The 16,464-nt window shown below is 40.4% G+C and overlaps 2 protein-coding genes across 53 annotated transcripts; one reads left to right on the top strand and one right to left on the bottom strand.

The window, feature by feature from the left end:
• The first annotated feature begins 1,215 nt into the window (after positions 1 to 1,215).
• On the top strand, positions 1,216 to 16,270 carry zgc:109986 (uncharacterized protein LOC553566 homolog). 3 transcript variants are annotated; one of them, XM_022197875.2, is made up of 8 exons: positions 1,216 to 1,433; positions 6,304 to 6,425; positions 13,385 to 13,523; positions 13,725 to 13,846; positions 14,666 to 14,776; positions 14,876 to 14,982; positions 15,417 to 15,507; positions 15,635 to 16,265. In XM_022197875.2, exons 1-8 carry the CDS (start codon positions 1,337 to 1,339, stop codon positions 15,746 to 15,748), a joined length of 903 nt encoding a protein of 300 aa, XP_022053567.1. In that variant the 5' UTR covers positions 1,216 to 1,336; the 3' UTR covers positions 15,749 to 16,265. The 3 variants fall into 3 exon arrangements, with proteins under 3 accessions (XP_022053567.1, XP_022053566.1, XP_051806063.1); XM_022197874.2 differs by having other exon boundaries at positions 15,632 to 16,265; XM_051950103.1 differs by lacking the exons at positions 1,216 to 1,433; positions 6,304 to 6,425 and adding an exon at positions 6,998 to 7,290 and having other exon boundaries at positions 15,632 to 16,270.
• LOC127534530 (uncharacterized) lies at positions 8,954 to 11,941 on the bottom strand. 50 transcript variants are annotated; one of them, XM_051950045.1, is made up of 6 exons: positions 10,661 to 11,941; positions 10,175 to 10,480; positions 9,959 to 9,994; positions 9,841 to 9,904; positions 9,167 to 9,786; positions 8,954 to 9,094 (listed from the first exon to the last, which is right to left on the bottom strand). In XM_051950045.1, exons 1-6 carry the CDS (start codon positions 10,937 to 10,939, stop codon positions 8,978 to 8,980), a joined length of 1,422 nt encoding a protein of 473 aa, XP_051806005.1. In that variant the 5' UTR covers positions 10,940 to 11,941; the 3' UTR covers positions 8,954 to 8,977. The 50 variants fall into 50 exon arrangements, with proteins under 50 accessions (XP_051806005.1, XP_051805939.1, XP_051805908.1 ...); XM_051949979.1 differs by having other exon boundaries at positions 9,167 to 9,832; positions 9,887 to 10,282; positions 10,409 to 10,426; positions 10,643 to 11,941; XM_051949948.1 differs by having other exon boundaries at positions 9,167 to 9,832; positions 9,887 to 10,264; positions 10,319 to 10,390; positions 10,643 to 11,941.
• Positions 16,271 to 16,464: the final 194 nt, after the last annotated feature.

Genomic DNA, 16,464 nt, shown 5'->3' with positions numbered 1-16,464 from the left:
TTGCAAATTAATAATTACTTCCCTTTGATTGATTATATGTAAGCCGAAATGAAATGGAGCTCCAATTTGCTCAGAAAACATCTTCATCTTGACATGTATCCATATTTTGTCTCAGTAAAGCAGCAGTAATATCAAAATTAGCACAGTTTGTGAGTGAGGTTCAGTGTTAGCTTAAGCTACAAACAACCGAAACGCTAATAACAGAAGCTAACACTGAACTTCGCTCAGTTCCGCACTACATTATGTAGTACTTCTGTTTTATTGTAAAAATAGTGAACGTAAATAGACAATCGACAACTTTTGTTGAACCGCAGAGACATTTTATTCAATCGGCTTACACACATTCCAATTAAAATCTATTGTAAATTATTTTAGTTGATTTTTCAGAAATTTCTGAATCTGTCCTAAAATAATGGCCGTTTCATTACACTTTCGGCATAAAATGATAATGACTTCTTTTTGAAAAACTATATGTTAGCCGAAATCAAGATCAGTTCTCACTTTGCTAATAAAGCCTCTTAATATCGACATTTGAGTTTATTTTTCTGCAGTAAAGCAGAAATATTTTAAACATTTACGCAGTTTCTCAGTAGAGTTCAGTGTTAGCTTAAAGCTCCAGCGGCTACTTAAGGGCGAGAGAAGCTGGCACCAAATCCGCTCAGGTCTGTGATAAATTATAGCAGTTTTCGGCTTTATTTAGAAAATTATTGAAGATGAATTTGAAACTGGGAAACTTTTCCGAATTACGGAAAGTTGGTCATAAATTCGGCAAAGACACAGTCCGGATTTGTTTTTGTTTTAGTTCCTTTTTTAGCACATTTCCCCGAATTCTGATTCTGAAAAGTTCTGAGAAGTTCCTCTTTATTTGTCGGTGTCTGTTTAGAGGAAGTTAAAGTTTAAAAAAAAAATATCAAAACTCTAAATCAAACGGCAAAGAAAGGTAAGGAAAAAACAACAATAACAACAACAAAACAAAATAAAGGCTGTTTTATGTTATGTTTATGTCAATAAAGTTACGAATGAAAAAAATACTACTTTTAAGGTCGTATATCGTTTCTTGACAAATCGTTGTATTTTTATGTAGATGTCTTTAATTGTTTTCAGTTTTGATAAATTCAATAATATGTATATTTAAGAAATGACTCCAGATAGTTACAGGTGTTTTGTGTTAGATATTTGTCCCACGGTGATGGATTCAGTCCCGCCTGAAGTTCCTCCTTAAACCCGGACACATGTCTGAGCTACAGCCTGAACTCAGAGCTAGCAGCGAATCAAGTGGATTTCAGGGGCTTTCCTGGAGATTTTCTTCAGGTTATACTGGTTTTAATGGTTCATCATGAATTTCTGTGAAGCTAAATCGGAGCTGAAGCAGCTACTGAGCAGAGTGGATCCGTCCGAGCTGCCGAAGCTGCTGGACTGGATGAAGAACTCAGGTAAACTCACCTGGACACGTTCTGCTGCTTTCACTGCAGATCCACGAATTTTCTGTCCTTCAGAGAGCTTTTTAATCATTATAAGTTATTATCCACAGAAACACGCTGCATTCACCAAATAAATAGAAAAATGAGGCGTTACGTCCTAACTCTGACTTCAGCCTCTCAGATTGTGATTTATTTCATTATAATGTTGAAATTTTAATAAAAAAAACCCTGATTCTAAAGTCGCCGAATTATCAATTAGGAGTGTCTCTTTGCTATGATCTTCCAGATGTTCAGTCAAATGTTAGTGAAGAAAAGTTCGACTGAAGGAAACCTAAAAACATGAAGATTATCAGGCAGATTCTGTGTCGCTCAGATTTTTCAAAGATATCCACGATTGGCAATAAATAAAATAATCTGGAACACTAAATTACTAAATACTGCTGAAAGTACATAAAGAAGTAAAGAACACCTTAAAAAATAAATAACTTAGAATCAATTAATCTATATATTTATATCTAGCCACTGATTACACACACATGTATGTATGGATATATAAACTAATTACTAATTATAAACTTATTACTTCCTAGAATTACTATTATTTATTTTTAAAAATACACTAACCACTTGTTAAAGTTTTATAAATAATAATCTAACCTCTTTCTAAAATGGGTAAATAAATACATTACAATTAAAATCATTACATGAACAGAAATTAGTAAACTCCCTGTTTTTAAACATAAATGACCAGTTTTTAATTAGAAAAATGAAACTAAAACCCACGTCTTAATTAAATATAAATAAATACCCAGTTCTTAAAAATCAAACAGGCATAAATCTACTTCAAACTTCTAACTTTATTTATTTGTGCAGCACTTTTCATGTAGAACAACACAAAGTGCTTCACAAGAGTTAAAAACAAAGAAGACAATAAATAAATAAAGACAAAAAAAACAAAACAAAAACTCACACACCCACACAACATGACATCATCAGGACATGGCGAGGCCACCGAGGCTAGGAAGGAAGGAGGGGGGGGGGGGGGCAGCCACACCTGAGAGGGTCCGCAGGATCCAGTGGGGCTTATGGGGGAGGGGTGAAGGGTAGGGGTGGGAGTGGGGCAATAGGGGAAGGGGGTAGGGGACAAGGTTAACACCCCCCATGGACAGAAACAGCTCCCCGTGTGGGAGCCCCCCCGCCAGGAAAACACTGGAGAATTTAAAACACCGAGAACCGAAATATATCAAAAATAGTTTAAATAAAGGTTAAATATGTAAAACATAAAACCCCTAAAAGTTCCAAAATCGAAGTAATAACAACAAAAGCAGAAGAAGAAGGGTTAAGATTATCAAGACAAGTTGAAAACCTGGTTAAAAGATGAGTCTTGAGCCTCTTTTAAAAATATCAAAGTCTCTGCAGCCCTGAGGTTCCTCCGGCAGGCTGTCCCACAAACGGGGACCTACACACGTGGACCAAATTGTTGGTACCCCTCAGTTAAAGAAGGAAAAACCCACAATTCTCAACTGAAATCACTTGAACTCACAAAAGTAACAATAAATGAAAATTTATTGAAAATTAAATAATCAAAAACAGCCATCACTTTTCAATTCAATTCAATTCAATTCAATTTTATTTATATAGCGTCAATTACAGTCAACTCGTCTCAAGACGCTTTACAGAACCCAAATGCCTGACCCCCAGAGCAAGCCCAAAGGAGACAGTGGCAAGAAAACACCCTTTTAACAGGGAAGAAACCTCGAGCAGAACCCGGCTCTATATAGGGGGGACCCATCTGCCTGCTGGCCGGGGGGGTTGAGAAGGACAGAAGAGGGCAAGGGGGAGGGATTGGAGAAGAGGGAGGGGTGGGAAAGCAAGGAAAACACAACACACATTTGGATACATGTATGACAGGATATGTGACACAGACAAAGTATAAGCTAACATTGAAAACTGACTCATAGTTTACTCTGATGATGTACGGCTCTGACATTAAACATACTCCATATATAGCTAGCAGTAAAATTCAAACAGTATGTAAGTTAGCATAACAGTATAGTGAAGGCAATGCAGAGTTGACTGGTGGAAAAAGGGAGTTGGAAGCAGAGGGCTGGAGGAAGGTCAGCAGCAGCATCCCACAGTGGACATGATGGAGACTGGACCAGCTGGTGGAACATCAACCACAGATCTGAAGCATCCAGCTCTGGGACCAGGGACACTCGGAGAAATAGCACAGGGGGAAACAGAGTGAATGTACTGCAATAACGGTATACATATTAAATGTAAAGGTAGATAGAGAAGGGCTCAGTGCGTCAAGAGAAGTCCCCCAGCAGCCTATAGGCCTATAGCAGCATGACTAGAGGCAGAACGAAGGGACGTCCAAGAAGGAGTCAGCTGTGCAAATGAAGACACAAGCCGAACCCCTGTGGGTCACCCAGTCAGCCCCAACTATAAGATTTGTCAAAAAGGAACGTTTTAAGCCTGGTCTTAAAAATAGAGAGGGTGTCTGCCTCTCTGGTTTGAATTGTTGATTAACATAATTATTTAAAAAAACAAACTAATGAAACAGGCCTGGACAAAAATGATGGTACCTCTATAAAAGATTGAAAACTATTTGACCAGAGTGACATGATTAACTCAGGTGTGTCATTTAATTGACATCACAGGTGTTTCCAAACTCATAATCAGTCAGTCTGCCTATTTAAAGGGAGACAAGTAGTCACCCTGCTGTTTGGTGAAAAGGTGTGTACCACACTGAACATGGACAACAGAAAGCGAAGGAGAGAATTGTCCCAGGACATCCGAAAAAAAATTATAGACAAACATCTTAAAGGTAAAGGCTATAAGACCATCTCTAAACAGCTTGAAGTTCCTGTGACAACAGTGGCTCATATTATTCAGAAGTTCAAGACCCACGGGACAGTAGCCAACCTCCCTGGACGTGGCCGCAAGAGGAAAATTGATGACAAATTGAAGAGACGGATCGTTGGAATTGTATCCAAAGAGCCCAGAGCAACCTCCGAAGAAATTAAAGGTGAACTCCAAGGCCAAGGTACATCAGTGTCAGATCGCACCATTCGTCGTTGTTTGAGCCAAAGTGGACTTCATGGGAGACGACCAAGGAGGACACCACTGCTGAAAAAAACTCATAAAAAAGCCAGACTGGAATTTGCAAAAATGCATGTTGACAAGCCACAAAGCTTCTGGGAGAATGTCCTTTGGACAGATGAGACCAAACTGGAGCTTTTTGGTAAGGCACATCAACTCTATGTTCATAGACTCAAAAACCAAGCATACGAAGAAAAGAACACTGTCCCTACGGTGAAACATGGAGGAGGCTCAGTAATGTTTTGGGGCTGCTTTGCTGCATCTGGCACAGGGTGTCTTGAAAGTGTGCAAGGTACGATGAAATCTGAAGACTATCAAGGCATTCTGGAGAGAAATGTGCTGCCTAGTGTCAGAAAGCTTGGTCTCAGTCGCAGGTCATGGGTCTTCCAACAGGACAACGATCCAAAACACACAGCCAAAAACACCCAAGAATGGCTGAGAGAAAAGCGTTGGACTATTCTAAAGTGGCCTTCTATGAGCCCAGATCTGAATCCCATTGAACATATGTGGAAGGAGCTGAAACATGCCATTTGGAGAAGACACCCATCAAACCTGAGACAACTGGAGCTGTTTGCTCATGAGGAGTGGGCCAAAATACCTGTTGACAGCTGCAGAACGCTCATTGACAAATACAGAAATCGTTTAATTGCAGTGATTGCCTCAAAAGGTTGTGCAACAAAATATTAAGTTATGGGTACCATCATTTTTGTCCAGCCCTATTTCATTAGTTTGTTTTTTTAAAATAATTATGTTAATCAACAATTCAAAAGTGATGGCTGATTTTGATTATTTAATTTTCAATACATTTTTATTTATTGTTACTTTTGTGAGTTTCAAGTGATTTCAGTGAGAATTGTGGGTTTTTCCTTCTTTAACTGAGGGGTACCAACAATTTTGTCCACGTGTGTAGTAACAGAATGCCGCCTCCCCGTGTGTTTTAGATCTAACTTGTGGTACAGATAAAAGGCCCACGCTAGAGGGTTGATACGGTAAAAGTAAGTCTGATAAAAAAGAAGGCCCAAGACCATTAAAACATTTATAAACTAATAAAAGAACCTTAAAATCGATCCTGAAGCGCACGGGGAGCCAATGCAGTGATTTTAAAACTGGTGTAATATGTTCCCGCCCTCTGGTCCTCGTCAGCACTCATGCGGCTGAATTTTGTAATAATTGAAGATTCGATATACCTTTTTTGGGAAGATCTGAGAGCAGGGCATTACAGTAATCCAAACGACAAGATATAAAAGCATGCATCAGCACCTCTGTGCTCACCTGAGACAGAAACGGGCGGACTCTGGCTATATTCTTAAGATGGTAAAAACCTATCTTTGTTATGTTTTTAATATGTGGAATAAAAGAAAGCTCAGATTCAAAGATTACGCCTAAATTTTTAACAGATTGTGATGGTTTAAAATCCTTTAGTTTTGGTAAAAGTTTCTCTCTCTGGCGCTCAGGACCAATGACTAAAACCTCTGTTTTGCCCTGGTTGAGCTGCAGGAAATTCACTGCCATCCATGACTGAATATCTGAAATACAGCTAGAAAGGGCATCAATCGGCCCTGTGTCATCAGGAGACACGGCGATGTACAGTTGCGTATCATTAGCATAGCTATGGAAGCTGATGCCGTGCCTCCTGATGACATCCCCCAAGGGAAGCATGTAAAGATTAAAAAGGACTGGACCTAAAATTGACCCCTGGGGAACCCCACACTTTATCTCACTTGTTAAAATAACAGTTTGTCTCAGTGATGATTGAACTAATTAATGTGTTTTGCAGATGATCTGGATGATTTTCTCCTCGACAACAGAACCGTGATTCTCCAGAACATCTCTGATGACCTCAGAACTCGTTTACCGCTGAACGCCATGTTAGCGTCTGAGACCACCGCCCACCTCAAGGTACTACAGCACTACTACTATTACTACTACTGATACTGCTGTAGAGTACTACTATAGAGTACTAGTGAACGCCATGTTAGCGTCTGAGACAACTGCCCACCTAAAGGTACTACAGTACTACTATTATTTAGACCCTCCAGAAAAACGCGGGCTAAAATCCTTGATTATGTGAATAAATATGCGGGTTTTTATGCCATTTTATGAGGGGAAATTGCGGAAAGTTGCAAAGTATGCGAATAGTTGTGAAATATGCAAAAAGATGCGAAATATGTAAGAACTGGGGAAAAAAAGGTGATTCTTCTCCTACATCCTGTTACTAGGCAACCACTAAGTTGTTGTTTGAGTCCTTTGTGTTCAGCAAACCTTTTGCTGTGCTTTGTCGTGGAGAAGTGCTGCAACACGGTTGATTTTCTTCAGTGCTCCAGAACGATGTTGCACGGGTGCAAAAATCCCCCCCCCCCCCCCCCCCCCCGCTTTCATGCAGTAAATCTGGGTACTGATTTGCCCGGTCTATGGCTGAAATATTCGTAGGTAAATGTGATCTTTGAGCATTCGCCATTCTTGTTTTTCGTCTCTGAGCGCTGCACAGTGTTGCCAACTCCTCAGTATGGAAAGTAGCTGTTGGCTGTCCTAAAAGTCGCTAGAAGTCGGTAAATGACGTCTCGGCTAATTTGCATATTTCCCAGTTTGCATGTAATTGTAATCAACGTTGTAGGAGAGGAGACGGGTCTGTCTGCAGGCTGCAAGAGAGAGGCGTGTCGCAAAGCTCCGCGGCGCTTCGCGACACGCCTCTCACCGGCAGTCACGGAGAAACACGCAACATATGAGATTTGAATCTTCAACCATGGCGTGTCGTGTCCACACTGTAAGTTTTAGCATATTTCATGTAATAAATGTAAACGACTTGCTGCATGTTGTTGTTTCATAGCTATGGTGATAGGTGATATTATAGTATGTAATATTATTTCATTGAAGAAACAGAAGTACACCAGCCTGTTGCTGTGTAAACGTCACAAAAAGAATGAATGAACGTCGCAATGTGTGTTGTAATAGGGTGACCAAACGTCCTCTTTTGTCTGGATGTGTGTACTTTTACTGTCCGGGGCGCCCGAGGGTGTTTTATAAATTCGTGTAAATTCTCTGCTGTGTTCAGTCCGTATGTTTCGGTGCTTTATTAATGTTTTTCACATTATTTCATATTTATTTGTCAAGTAAGACTTGAAAAGAGATCTATTATTTTGTAATACGTTGATATGCTAATACAGAATAGGCATTATGTAACCGTTGAAGGGTTTGTGTTGTTAAAATGAGATTTAGTGAATACATATGTTTTATTTTGAACGAGCACTCGGCGCGTTTATGTATGGAATTGTGGGTAACCGAGCTCTTAGAGCAGAAAGTTGAGTTACCAAGGCAACCAACAGTACACAAAGTTCCAGAGGCGACACGGTAATTAGACTTTGTTTTATGTCATTTTTTTGTTGTTTTGATGTAATCTGAGCATTCCGTTTATTTTATTTGTGTCATACTCAAAGACTTTTATGTTTGAATTCGTTTTCAGTTTTCACGGTGCCTAAAGATTGTACGTCATCGGAGGGAAAGGAGTCGAATTAAATGAAATCTGGACATCAGTATGATTCGTGGCCTTTTTTAGGAACTTGTGTAGCTACACATTATATTTTGCTTCTATCATTATTTAATTCCAGAGTTTTTCTTATTTTTTTTACCATTGAGTCTCATCAAAGACGGATCATTTTGGACCTAAAGCCTGCTGAGTAACCTCTGAGAATCCTGTCTGAATGTGTGTCTTTGGCTGTAGAGATATTATTTTGTTATAGAACTGAATTTTCCATTATAAGTAAGAATGCATCTTTGAGTAAACGGAGAGTATCATTTAAGTATCTTGAGCCCAGGCAGAGTGTCCTCTTTTGGAAATCAAAATATGGTCACACTAGAATGTCACTTGAAAATGTGACACTCCTGTAAGATGAATGTGTGCTGCACCATGAGGTCACGTGACCCTCATGTTTTGAGAAAACTGAGCTGTGTGAATAAGTAAAAGACAACTAATGTGTACTTTCAGATACATCCAACCATATGTGCGGATGCCGAACAAACTGGCCTATTTTATAAAGATGGACAACACACATGTGTTGTCTGTCATAAAAGAGGAGAGTATGCAAAAATGGCAGCCCATATACAGTGTCACGAAAGAGCAGCTGTTCGACATGGAGGTATGTATTTCTTTTGAATGTAGAGAGGTCCATTGTTAAATGTAAATTTGTTCTTACTACAATACAAGTTTAGGAGTTTATGTTTTTTCGAAAAGAACATCTCATAAGAATGTCATTGAAGTACAAACTGACTTTTCTTTTTCAGGTTACAAAATGTACAAGTGCCTTACAGGCTGTCAAAAAAGTGCACACTACCATTGCTGTTACTGTGGGCGTACAGCTACAGAAAAGGCTTTCTTCTTAAACCATGTGCAGACCTGCAGCCACAATTTGTCAACTTTAGGTATTGTATTTTTACCTTTTAGCATTAGAATGTAACTAAATAAATGTAATTTCACTTCTTCCATTTTTAAGATGAAATATGTTTGCCTCAGCAGTGACTTCTGCTCCTACTGCAACCTCTGCTCCTACTGCAACCTCTGCTCCTACTGCAACCTCTGCTCCTGCTGCAACTTCTGCTCCTACTGCAACCTCTGCTCCTACTGCAACCTCTGCTCCTACTGCCACCTCTGCTCCTGCTGCAACCTCTGCTCCTGCTGCAACCTCTGCTCCTACTGCAACCTCTGCTCCTGCTGCCACCTCTGCTCCTGCTGCAACCTCTGCTCCTACTGCAACCTCTGCTCCTACTGCCACCTCTGCTCCTACTGCAACCTCTGCTCCTGCTGCAACCTCTGCTCCTGCTGCCACCTCTGCTCCTACTGCCACCTCTGCTCCTACTGCAACCTCTGCTCCTGCTGCAACCTCTGCTCCTGCTGCCACCTCTGCTCCTGCTGCAACCTCTGCTCCTGCTGCCACCTCTGCTCCTGCTGCAACCTCTGCTCCTGCTGCAACCTCTGCTCCTACTGCAACCACTGCTCCTACTGCAACCTCTGCTCCTGCTGCAACCTCTGCTCCTGCTGCAACCTCTGCTCCTGCTGCAACCTCTGCTCCTGCTGCCACCTCTGCTCCTACTGCCACCTCTGCTCCTGCTGCAACCTCTGCTCCTACTGCAACCACTGCTCCTACTGCAACCTCTGCTCCTGCTGCAACCTCTGCTCCTACTGCAACCTCTGCTCCTGCTGCAACCTCTGCTCCTACTGCCACCTCTGCTCCTGCTGCCACCTCTGCTCCTGCTGCAACCTCTGCTCCTACTGCCACCTCTGCTCCTACTGCCACCTCTGCTCCTACTGCAACCTCTGCACCTACTGCAACCTCTGCTCCTGCTGCCACCTCTGCTCCTGCTGCAACCTCTGCTCCTGCTGCCACCTCTGCTCCTACTGCAACCTCTGCACCTACTGCAACCTCTGCTCCTGCTGCCACCTCTGCTCCTGCTGCCACCTCTGCTCCTACTGCAACCTCTGCACCTACTGCAACCTCTGCTCCTGCTGCCACCTCTGCTCCTGCTGCAACCTCTGCTCCTACTGCAACCTCTGCTCCTGCTGCAACCTCTGCTCCTGCTGCAACCTCTGCTCCTGCTGCCACCTCTGCTCCTGCTGCCACCTCTGCTCCTACTGCAACCTCTGCACCTACTGCAACCTCTGCTCCTGCTGCCACCTCTGCTCCTGCTGCAACCTCTGCTCCTGCTGCAACCTCTGCTCCTGCTGCCACCTCTGCTCCTACTGCAACCTCTGCTCCTACTGCAACCTCTGCTCCTGCTGCCACCTCTGCTCCTACTGCAACCTCTGCTCCTGCTGCCACCTCTGCTCCTGCTGCAACCTCTGCTCCTGCTGCAACCACTGCTCCTGCTGCCACCTCTGCTCCTACTGCAACCTCTGCTCCTACTGCAACCTCTGCTCCTGCTGCCACCTCTGCTCCTGCTGCAACCTCTGCTCCTACTGCAACCTCTGCTCCTGCTGCCACCTCTGCTCCTGCATCCACCTCTGCTCCTACTGCAACCTCTGCTCCTGCTGCCACCTCTGCTCCTGCATCCACCTCTGCTCCTACTGCAACCTCTGCTCCTGCTGCAACCACTGCTCCTGCTGCAACCACTGCTCCTACTGCCACCTCTGCTCCTGCTGCAACCTCTGCTCCTACTGCAACCACTGCTCCTGCTGCAACCTCTGCTCCTGCTGCAACCTCTGCTCCTACTGCAACCACTGCTCCTACTGCCACCTCTGCTCCTGCTGCAACCTCTGCTCCTACTGCAACCTCTGCTCCTGCTGCCACCTCTGCTCCTGCGTCCACCTCTCTACCAGCTTCCCCTTTGTCTCTCCCCATTAGCTCAAATATTAAAATACCGTCAAGGCCACAGAATAAAACAACTTGCACATTTTGCAATTTAATTGTTAGCAAAAAGAACATAAAAGTACATATTCAGAGACGCCACAGATCAATTATTGCTGACATAACGTCAAGCCACTGAGGCATTCCTCCAGAGACTTTAGATGTTTCATCCTACACACACTCATACATCACTACTTTGTTGTAGTCTATATTTTTATCCAGAAAAGTTCACTTGTTTATTTGTCTTTTGGATGATAGATTTCATTTTTCAAATTAGAGTGTTGACAGGAGCATGTGCCAGTGGATGCAATGAGCTCTTAATCAACTTTGTTTCTCAGCAGAGCAACACATATTAAAAAGGTTGTCATGGTTTTAAAGCTCTGGCTGACTATCATTCTTCATCAGTAAATGAATGTAGTTACCTGACTATGAAATTCAAAAGCAGTCTTGTGTAAGTTGTTGACTGTTCTCATCATCCAACCAAATAAAGTCTGACACAAAATGTTACACTTGTGATATAAATTATTTATTTACGTTTACAGAAAAATGACCCCATCAAGACAATGTAGTAATAACTATTAGAAATAGAACCCAAGATACAGAAGCTGACCTCTCTGAGGCATTCCTCCAGAGACTTTAGATTTTTCATCCCACACACACTCATACCTCACCACTTTGTTGTGCTTTGAAGAGATCTATATTTGGTATTATTTGTTATTTAAAAGATGCTATTTCACTGATGTCTGCCTGGGGAGTAATACAGACATTATTAATGAAGCTTCGTTTAAGGCAGTAACATTTTTCTAGATGCTCATGTGACAATCATTGTAAGTGTGGCATTCATTGCATATAATTTACATGTTTAATTTACATTTCATTTAGGATACTTTTGTATTGTGTGCGATTGGATTTTTACGGATATTTTATGTTAAATTTAGAGATTGTGTGTGTATTATTGTATTATCCAGCTTCAGTGGCTAACTCTGACCAGCAGAGGGCACGTTCGCTACACAGTAGAGTGGTGATAACAAAATCTCGCGTGTTTTTTGACGTGAACGAGATCACGAAATCAGCTGTTGCTTGTTGTTGTGGCGAACGCTAAATTTATATTGTATATTTTACCTTTGCAGGTAAGCAGAGTTGGAGTGAATGGGTTTATACCTTATGTGGTGTTGTATGTTGGTTTTGTGTGCTAGCTAAGTTGTGGTTAAGATGTTTGATGTTATTTCTGTGTTTTGGTGGGGTCATTTGTACAGCTAGACCGGGCAGTGCAAAGTGGGTGTGTCGCAAAGTAGGCGTGTCACAAAGTAGGCGTTGCGAAGCTTTGCGACACGCCTACTTTGCGACACGCCTCGCTCTTGCAGCCTGCAGACAGATACTATTGTAGGAGAGAAGCATAACGTTGTGGAAGAGACCAAAAAGTGAGTATAAAACACCCAAATATGTTTTTGTACCAGAGGATAAATGCTGTGGTTTATTTTAGTATGACAGTGAAGAAACATTTTCATTTATATCCCGCTCCGTAAGTCTGGATGGGATCTGTAGGGACTTTGTGCATGCGCAATTCACCTGCCGTCTGGCCGCTGAGGGATGTGTCCTCTAATCAGACACTGGGACTGCTGTGGGGTTACTGGACTGACAGCCTGTGCTCTGGGAGGGGGAGAAGCTCACAGCAGCACCTGCTGCTTGTTGAGGACAGTAACTGCTGAATGATCCCAGTTTTCCTGTCAGAGTCTCCAAAACGGCAGAAAAAGTCGCTAGATTTGTGGCTAGTCGCTTTTGACAAAAAAAGTCGCTAGGACGCTTTGGAAAGTCGCTAGATTTAGTGAGAAAGTCGCTAAGTTGGCAACACTGGCGCCGCGCTCCACATCAGCTCGTGCTTCTAGTGTGTGTGTGAATGAACTGATGACGTCAGGCCGGGCGTCACATAAAAACTCACAACTCCATTTATATCGGTTATAGTTTTCTCATTTTATGCAGAAAATGTGAAATCAAGCGAGACCCGCATATTTCTCTTTTTTTTTTCGTGGAAATGTGATTCTTGTGGGAATTATGTGCTGTTTTGTGGGGATTATGCGCCTTTTGGGAAATAATTGACCCCCGCATAATCAGCGGCATTTTAGTGATTAATGCGGGAATTCATGCGATCGCATAATCACGTTTTTCTGGAGGGTCTAGTTATTACTACTACTACTACTACTACTGATATATATATTATCTAATATATTACTACGGATATATAAGATGTTTTAATATACAAATATATTTTTTCTGGTATTTTAAAGATGGTGTTTGGACTTTTCTCATTTTTGTCAATAGTTTTCTAATATTTTTAAAGATATTTTAGGTCATTTTAATCACTCATATGGGACTGTTTCAGAAGTTTTATTTCTATGTTTTCTTCTTTGAAATTGTATGGAAATTTTTGATGAGTTTTTGGACTTTTTATTAACGATAGTATTCGTCAGAATAATCTTAGATTGTCCTATGATGATGATGATGATGGTGAAGGTCTTGTTCCAGATCCAGCAGTGTTCTCGGCCGACGCTCCACGTGGACAGCTTCTTGTACGATGAAGATCAGGTGGATTCTCTATGTGAAGATGGAACCATGAGCAGAACGTTCTGCCTCAACTGTGGATCCCAGAAAACTGCAGCTCTGGGTGGGAAAACAACACAAACACAACAACACAAACACAACCCTTCATGTTGATCAGACGTCCTTCTTGAATCTTTGTCTTCTTTAATCTCTGTCTTCATGAATCTTTGTCTTCTTAAATCTTTGTCTTCTTGAATCTCTGTCTTCTTGAATCTTTGTCTTCATGAAACTTTGTCTTCATGAATCTTTGTGTTTCTCCCTCCAGACTTCGTCTCTCACTCGTTCTCCATCTCTGAGCTTCGGTTCCTTTTCCAGAACGTTCTTCCAGATCTGAGTGGCAGAACTTTGGTGGACGTCGGATCCAGACTGGGAGCGGTTCTGTACGGGGTCAGAGGTCAACACACACACACACACACACACACACATTTATTTATTATATTTAATTTTCAGTAGTAGTTTTATAGTAACTCTTATGTCAGACTCAAAGAATAATTATCCACTTCTGGAAATAAATAAAAAAATAACTTGTCACTTCCTAGAATTATTAAATTAATCTTTAAATATCCTCTTACATGCATGAAAAAATAAAGTCAGTTCTTGCAAAAATATTATAAATAAATAAAAATAACTAACCAAATTAAAAATGAAAAGCGCTTATATGATGTTCTAAAATATATCCATAAATGAATACAAGAAAAAATGTCTCAATTTCTTCCAACTAAAATAAATAACTAATATTTCGCCACCCCTCAACACCTCTTAAAAAACTTAAATTTAAAAATTAAATAACAAATTCATGAATCAGTATATTCAAATAAATAATTAGTTTGTTTAAAAAACACTTCTCAAAATAAATACATAAAAATAACCCGTTTTAAATTGCACATATATATGTAATATAAAATAAAAAAATACAAAATATTTACTCATTAAATGATCAAAGACTAACAACATTTTTAAAAAGCAATTGAAACATTTAAAAACACTTTAAAATACATGAATGAAGGAATGAAAACTGAACATTCAGCTGCTGATAAAAATAAATCAAATGAAAATAATAAATCCTGAACCGCATTTTAACCTGATGAAAGATATATGTTTATATATTTAGACAGATTAGAAATAAGCAGAAAGCATTAGTTTGTAAGACGTCTTTGTTGTGTTTAATGTGTTATTGTGCATTAATGTGTATTATGGTGTGTTCAGGGCTACGTTTACAGTTCGGCATCTCGTCTTTTGGGTCTGGAGATCAGTGAGGAGTTTGTTCAGCTGCAGAACGAGATGCTGCAGAAATACCAACTGACCGACCGAGTTCAGGTCATCAGTAACTAATAATAACTAATTAGAACTAATAATCAAGTAATAATAATAATGTAATAAAGTTCCTGATCGTGAACGTAACTATGTTCTCTGCAGGTCATTCACGCTGACGTTTGCACGCAGGAAGTTCTGCTGCAGAACACCGACGTTCTCGTCATGAACAACGTCTTCGAGTATTTCATGGAACCCAGCGAGCAAATCAGGTGAGGAGACGGCAAATATACACGAGAAATACACAGAAATATACAGAAAAATATACAGAAAAATACACCAAAGTATACAGAAACTACACAGAAATATACACGAGAAATACACAGAAAAATACACAGAAATATACAGAAAATACACAGAAATATACAGAAAAATACACAGAAATACACAGAAATACACACAGAAATATACAAGAAATACACAGAAATACACACAAAACACAGAAAAATACCCAAAAATACACATAAATAGACACAAAATGTACATGAATACCAAAATGATGTACTAAAATTCACAGAAATCCACACATGCTGCATTTTCTAACAGATGGTAGACCACAGTGTGACAACGGTTGTCTCTGCTTTGTGTGTCTTTGTGTATCTGTGTGTTATTATGTGTGTATCCTGGTACGTTGTTGTGTGTTCAGAGCGTGGCGGTTCATCATCCAGTCCTTCAGGAAGTCGGGTTCTCTCCTCGTCTCTACTCCTAGTTTACAGGAAAGTCTCGGCGCTCTGCAGGTAAAACTTATTCAGGTTCGGGGGTTCCTTCTCCTCCTCACCTGTACGACCTCGTTTCTGTTCCTGGAAGTAGCTCTGATGTCACAGTGATGTCACGGACTGAACTCCTCCTGTCTGTGTCCAGCAGGAGGCGCTGCTGCCCGGCTGGGTGGAGGAGCTACCCGTGGACTACAACGTTTACCTGGGCAGAGACTCCGACCCCGAAAACCTCCGACAGATACACCTGTACAGAGTCATGTGACCTCAGACCCCTGTATGGGATCATGTGACTAGTTTTGTCCAATCACATTCTTCAATTGGTCTAAATTAGATTTTTGATTCTTTTATGAGTCAAAACAAGCAAATAAAATTCTTCTTTTTGTTTTTTTTGCACCTCGTTTCTCACTTGGTCAATTTTTTTAATTTGCTCTTTTATGTGTTTGAGTTTTTCTTTTACAAAGTCAGCGTTCTCCAGGAGAACTTCTTTATATCAATTTAATAAATGTATTTAAACAGAACAACGGCTCCAGCGTCATGTGATCACATGAACTCACCTTTATGTAGAGAAAACGTGTTTTTAATGTTTTTAATAAAAATTAAAATAAATATCCAAATATCAACCTATGCAATATAGTTATGGCTTAAAATGTAGTTTATATTATTTGTTGAACATATTTTTGTGGTTCTTAATAAAAATTAAGGACTTATTATGCTTTTAACTTTGAATTTTTTTATTGCATTTTTTAAAAATGTTTCCTTTATTGTCTGTTTTTATTAAAACATTATTCTCCCAGTAGTTGTTTGAATTTCTTATTTCTTTAATTTGAGTTTCTCCTAATATTTATTCATTCATTTAAGTTTTTCCGCTTTTTTTCTGACAAATCAGCCGCTCAGAAGCTGATTTTTTTTAAAATTAATTTTTTATTTTAATTTTATTTTGTTCTACTCTTTTATAATTTTTTTGAAAAAATATATTGT

This window comes from Acanthochromis polyacanthus, chromosome 1 (genome assembly GCF_021347895.1).
Source record: "Acanthochromis polyacanthus isolate Apoly-LR-REF ecotype Palm Island chromosome 1, KAUST_Apoly_ChrSc, whole genome shotgun sequence".
NCBI classification, from domain to species: domain Eukaryota; kingdom Metazoa; phylum Chordata; class Actinopteri; family Pomacentridae; genus Acanthochromis; species Acanthochromis polyacanthus.
Note: the sequence above shows the minus strand (reverse complement) of the source record. Positions and strands in the feature narration are given on the sequence as shown.